General features: G+C 44.1%; 1 protein-coding gene across 1 annotated transcript in view; it reads left to right on the forward strand.

Moving 5' to 3' along the window:
* Nucleotides 1–422: 422 nt before the first annotated feature.
* LOC104536657 (zinc finger CCHC domain-containing protein 14-like) overlaps nt 423–6,606 on the forward strand; it is a gene marked incomplete at its 5' end in the record, with an annotated part of 6,936 nt that continues 752 nt past the window's right edge. Inside the window, 7 exon segments of the mRNA XM_010179348.1 lie at nt 423–517; nt 611–665; nt 2,129–2,402; nt 3,578–3,669; nt 4,717–4,844; nt 5,218–5,358; nt 5,816–6,603. Coding sequence (XP_010177650.1) covers nt 423–517; nt 611–665; nt 2,129–2,402; nt 3,578–3,669; nt 4,717–4,844; nt 5,218–5,358; nt 5,816–6,603 — 1,573 coding nt within the window.

Below are 6,606 nucleotides of genomic sequence, written 5' to 3' on the forward strand. Positions count from 1 at the left end.
CTGCCAGGATCTGGATCTGCTCTTTATCTCAGAGAGGAGAAAATGAATTAACAAATACAGGTACATTTTATGGTCTTCGGGCTCACGAATTTGAAAGGAAATTTTCAAGTTTGTATTAGAACATTTTCTGCCTTACAGGTGTTCAGTATTCCTAAATTAGGCATTTTTACTGAAACATTAAACACAGTGAAAGCAACACCAAGGTGGTATTAATCTGAAAGGTCTTCTATGGTTTAGTTGCAAAATTTTAAATGCAATTTCAAAATTTTAAATGCAATTTCAAAATTCCAAATGCAATTTCAAAATTCCATGCATGGTCTTACAATCATGATTGCACAGGCAGCTGCATATCAAATATAAGGGTATATTTATATATACCGTATATTTATATATATAATATAATGCTTTTGGTGAACATGCAGGTATTTGGCACCATTACCTTCCCACGTGGTGAAAAATGACCACGTCAGAAAGTTCTTCAGCACTTCATCTCCTTCCCAGCAACTTCAGAGTTCAAGTAAGTTGATATAAAGTTTAAAAATGCATTTTTTTGGACTGATGTACATCTCATAAATTGAGGCTATTTCTAACTTCTGTGCCCTCTTCTTAGGTCCTGGCAACCCCTCCCTTTATAAAGTAGGAACTACGCTGGGAACGTCTGGAAGGTGAAATCTTTATTTTGTTTACAATTGTTCTGGTTAGCTGTAAAACCTCATTACATAGGTAATTATCCATCCCCTCCTGGGGATCTATTTGCATCTACACTTCCATATTCACCTGTAGAATATGTTAAGAAATCACAGCCTTGGTGTGTGTCTGCCCAAAGCAGATGAACGGTGGGAATATTGGTGTAAGGTATATATAACATAGATAACATAGATAACATAGATAACATATATAACATATATAACAAGAGCTCAGGACAGGTAATTGCTCGAAGAAAAGTTTTGCAGTGAGTTGATCCCAAAGACAACAAAACTTACTTAACAGTTTGCAAGTCAGAATGTCACGGGATATAATGGAAATGTAAGGTAGAATTCACCTTCAGCTTCCAAAATAAAGGATATAAAATGTAATTACCATTGGACCAAACTTGCTAGCATTGTGACAGAACCTCTTGTCACTGCCCAGCAGTGCCTCTCTTGTCCTAAGAATTTAGGGAAGCTTTTTGACTTACATGGGAGGTGAGGTGAGATGATTGCAGTGTTCCTACTGGCAGTAAAACCCACGAACACCCATTCTAATCAGGGTTTACTACTAATTTACTACGGCATAACTACTAATTGGCATTAACACTTCAGCGTTGAGCTGTGGTGATGGATGATTTCTTTGTGATCTGCTGCTCACTGCAGGTCGTGATGGTCTCAGTCCTATACTTAAAATAATAGTGATTATCCAAATTGTAGGCACAGATCTGGTCATCCCTAGTGGAAGTCTTGGCGGGCAAAGGGAGACCACAGCATCTCTGAAAGGGTATTTTGAATGTTTCCTCCTACAGCAGGGGTTTTCCTTTCGGAGGAAGGAAGGAAACCCGGTCCAAGGGAGGTACAAGTCAGCCTTGGAAAAGGAGGAAAGAAAATCTCTTGGCTTTTGTTAGGATTTAACAATTACTTAATCAGATCTCATTCTCTTAAGAGGCAGTTTTCATTTTCTCCAACAAAAAGCAGAAGCCTCCAAGGAGCCAATGCTGTGGCTTATTTTGCCACTTCCACATGTCAAAAAAATACATCCACAGGATTATATTTGGGCTTCTTTTTAATAATGCAAAGCTGAACCATGGCCATTGTCATAGAATCATAGGATATCAGGTTGGAAGGGACCACAAGGATCATCCAGTCCAACCTTTCAAGGTATTCCCTCTAAACCTTTTTTAAATCACAGAGAGGTAACAGAACATGCATTATCTGTGATTACAGAAGGAAACCTCTGCTTAAGCTGCAGATAAGGCTTACTCTTTGCCATAAGCTGCACTGGTTTTATTGTGCTATGGAACAGCAGAAGTAGAAATCTGCAACTGGGATGGTTTTACCACGAGTCCTGGACGTGGTAGATCTGTATGGCCATAGTAGCTGAACTCAGGGTGACACAGATTCAATGTGCTAAACCAACTTATGTTCCTGTTTTGCAGACCTATATGCGGCGTGGCTGGCATTCAGTCTTCTCAGAACCACGTCCAGCACTCGGCTGCTGCTCCCGTCGCGCTACCCCACTGCTCCCACGCCGGAGGCACCGGCTCCTCGCTGGCCTATCGCACCCCGATGGACTCCTCTTCTTCACCCATGTTAATGTCTTCCAGTCCACAGACCCCTCAGACACAGGAGCAAAATGGCATCTTAGACTGGCTCAGGAAACTGCGGTTGCACAAATACTACCCCGTCTTCAAGCAGCTGACAATGGAGAAGGTAGGGCAGCAGATTGGGAAAAGGGAGCCAGTTTTTAAATGATCCTTAAATGCTCTGGTGCAGAGAGGGAGGCTGCAAACATCTGCATTGAGAATCGGAGTTATTGGCAGATGCTGTGAAGGTTTGCGCTCTCTCGAAGCGATAATATTTGGTGAAAACTTTCTTGCTATTTTCGGTCTGTGCTGCGTCCAGAGCCTGTTCGACAGCTGCCGCCTGGTGCCGAATTCTTCACCGAATGCTTGAAGATCCAACTTGCACACTGTCCTAGGGGCTCTGCTTTGGCTCCCTGTTCCTCCCTTTGGTGTGCAGGAGATAACGAGAATTTGTCGATACTTTTCTTTCTGCTTCCTGATTGATTTTTCTCCCAAAAGATTTGGTTGCCCTATTTAAAAAATAGATTCAGACATTTCTCACGTAAGCATTGGCACCTGCACGTGAATGTGAGGTTTTTGTTTTCTGCAAAAGTTCTGGTGGAAAAATAATGGATTAATGTATTTGCACAGCAGGAGTCACAAATGATACCAATATGTGCTGGATTTTATCTAAACTGAGTACTTTGACTGCATTTACCCAGCTCCATCTGTAAATTCATGGCCTCTTACTGTCTTTTAGCCTTGAACGCCCTCCAGTGGACTGAGGGCTTAGGTTGAGCCAGGTCTAAATTGGGACCTTATTATGCACACTTTGCTGGCTTTAATTTTCATTACGTTATATTATAAATGTAACTCTTTTCATATTCTGTGTCTATATTTTATTCTTAACTTTAATTTGGGGGTATATTGTCAATTAAACTGATGAGTGCACATTGATTTCTGTGTTAAATGGCACAAGTAGGAAAATTGGAGTGATTTTTAAAAGAGAAACAGATCCTTAAACTCATTTATAGCACAAAGTTCTATTTTAGTATGTACCTGAATGACTTCACTCATTGTGAATAGCTAATATAAGCACATACCTAATTAAATTTCATCTATAGATGTTCTTTCTTTCATGCCAGTCCCCCACACTTTCCATCTAGACTGATTCTGTAATTTAAAACTGGAATAGAGAGTTTCTTTGAATTAACCTGTGTTAAAAATGGCTTTAAAGCTGCCTTTCAGAATTGATCTTTACTGGAAATGTAATTAAGAATATTTCAGGCTGTAAAACCGAGCATGCTATTTTTTCTTTACAAGTTTCTGAGCCTTACTGAGGAAGATCTGAATAAGTTTGAATCCCTCACCATGGGAGCAAAGAAGAAGCTCAAGACCCAGCTGGAGTTGGAGAAGTAAGTGGGGACACACACACAGAAGACTGGTTTTTTTAAGGTCGTAATACCTTTAATGCAAGTTTTACAATGCTCTTTGCTTTCCAGATCATAAACCTACCAGGATTCCTACCTGTAAATACGGAATTATTATTATCTCCCTTCCTCTGCAGTTGTTCCGGTTACTTTGAAAAGCTCTTGAAACGAGGGCTTACAAGATAATGTTTAGTATTTTACTGTAGTGCAGTATTAGTACAACTTTACTGTTACCTGTTCAGTGTTGCAGTAAGGATAACCGAATATTGGGGAAATCCATTTTAAAAGGATACGGCAACCCAGTCGTTACATAAATACCCATTTTTAGCTGTCACATCGACAGCTCTTTGAAGGAGGAGGACATTATTACAATAATTTATAAAAGCTACTTACTGTTATTTAGGGGTTTTTTAAACTTGTATAATAGGTATTGTAAAGCCCACTTAGATTTTGAGCTTACCACCTACCTGAGATTCATGGGGTAGGAGGGAATCAGGCAAACAGGCCACGGAGCTCGGGTGATGCACACAGAAGGCCAGGATGCCCAGCAGGACTTCTTTTATATCTCCACATGGAGGGCAATGTTGATTCTGAAGCTACTGCAGTTACTTAAAAAGCAATTAAAAAACCCAAATCCGCGCCCATTTATCATTCATCACTCTTGGTTTTTCCAGAGTGTGTTTGCACAATGAAAACTTCGGACTGCGCTTGGCTTCTCCTTGGTTTTGGTGTGCGTGGCTGGGGTTGGGACACGCTTCCGTAATGCGTGACAGAACTTAGTCATCGCTTGGTGACGCTTTACCTCGTACAAATAAGAGCATTGGTATTGTGATCAGGTGGCAAATCGTCCAAATGTAACTGCTGGCAGGGCGCTGTGGCCAAGATTGATGTCATTTCCAAATGTTTCCATTTGAAATGAGCACCACATTTCAGTGGATTATTTAGCGGGCTTCGTCTGCTTTAGTTTCGTTCAGCAATTGATTTATCTGTTGTTGTGCCGTAGCCAGTTTCTGTTTCTCCATCCCTCTACAGAGAAAAATCAGAGAAACGGTGCCTAAACCCCACAACACCTTCTGCAGTTACCAGCAGCGGCGTGGCAAGGGTTCCCCCTACGACGCACGTTGGGCCTATCCAGAGCATTCGCGGCAACCACGCTGCAGGTAAGAGAGGAGCAGAGGCCACTGCTGTGCTCCTGGGGCTGAATATGCCCTTGTACAAGAGCAAGCTCACTCTTACGCTGCTTTATCACCAACCTGTCATACACTTTAGCTTCCAAAATGGCATTGGCTTCATAGGGAGCAATCAAAAAGTCTGATTCCTGTGTATATGGCATGCAATAAAAAGGAGTTTCATCTTCATGGCTTCCATGTGAGCAGCTCAGTGCACCAGTCAGTGACTGTTACGCCTCCAGACTCCTGCTTCTTAGCCAAAGTGTATCTGTAAATCTTGAGCATCGCTGTATGTTACGGTGTTGTGAAACAGGTCCTGTCAGGTAGATGTTGCCACTCGTGTTTGTGTTCCCTTTCTCTGCAGAGCTGCGAGTGGATGTGGATCAGCCAGCCCACCCCCTGCCCCGGGAGGGCAGCTCTTCTGAGTACTCCAGCTCCTCATCCAGCCCCATGGGGATCCAGACGAGGGAGGAGAGCTCAGACAGCGCCGAGGAGAATGAGAGACGTAAGCAGGAGCAACCAGAGAGGGTGGCTGTGTTGGCCAGCTTTCACAGAATCCCAGAACGTTAGGGATTGGAAGGGACCTCCAAAGCTCATCCAGTCCAATCCCCCTGCCGGAGCAGGAACACCCAGATGAGGTTACACAGGAAGGCGTCCAGGCGGGTTTTGAATGTCTGCAGAGAAGGAGACTCCACAACCTCTCTGGGCAGCCTGGTCCAGTGCTCTGTCACCCTCACTGAGAAGAAGTTTCTTCTCCAATTGAAGTGGAACCTCCTGTGTTCCAGCTTGTGCCCATTACCCCTTGTCCTATCATTGTTTGTCACCGAGAAGAGCCTGGCTCCATCCTCGTGACACTCCCCCTGTATATATTTATAAACATGAATGAGGTCTCCCCTCAGTCTCCTCTTCTGCAAGAGGAGCTTTGGTGAAGCAGCCGTACTTACAGATGTTTCTGTCCCTAGGTTTAGAGATTCACTTGGACGGCTCAGAAAAGGAGAAGCCGGTGATGCTGCTGAATCATTTCACCTCGAGCTCTGCCAGACCCACGGCTCAGGTCTTACCAGTGCAAAACGATGCAGGCTCCAATCCGTCCGGCCACCACGCTCTGCCAATGCAAATGATGTCAGCGGCCTCGACTCATATCACCCCCATTCGGATGCTAAATTCGGTGCATAAATCAGAGCGTGGCAATGCAGACATGAAGCTACTTTCATCGTCTATGCATTCGCTTTTATCTTTAGAAGAAAGAAATAAAGTTTCTCCTGGACCTAGGGGCAGCATAAAAATGGACAAGAGCTTTGGGAATGCGGTGGTGGATGTGATGTCTGCATCTTCTCCCCACCAGCCCTTGCAAGTGCTGTCAGGGGCTGCTGAGAGCAGCTCACCCACGTCCACTATGAACTTTGGTCCTCGAACCAAAGTGGTACATGCGTCGACTCTGGACAGAGTGATCAAAACAGCTCAGCAGCCAGGATTAATCGTAGAAACGAGTACCGCTGCCACTGTCACATCCAGCACAGTCTTCCACGTGGCTCGTCCACCCATCAAACTCCTGGTGTCTTCGTCTCTTCCTACCGACTCTGCCATTGCCGGCCAGACCTCCTGCTCCAGTAATATGCAAATAACGGTGTCCCCCGCAATAATAAACCCCCGGACTGCTCTGTACACAGCCAACACCAAAGTTGCCTTTTCTGCGATGAGCAGCGTGCCGGTGGCGCCGATGCAAGGCGGCTTCTGCGCAAACAGCAACGCG

This window comes from Mesitornis unicolor, unplaced genomic scaffold, assembly GCF_000695765.1.
Source record: "Mesitornis unicolor isolate BGI_N332 unplaced genomic scaffold, ASM69576v1 scaffold47242, whole genome shotgun sequence".
Taxonomy (NCBI): domain Eukaryota; kingdom Metazoa; phylum Chordata; class Aves; order Mesitornithiformes; family Mesitornithidae; genus Mesitornis; species Mesitornis unicolor.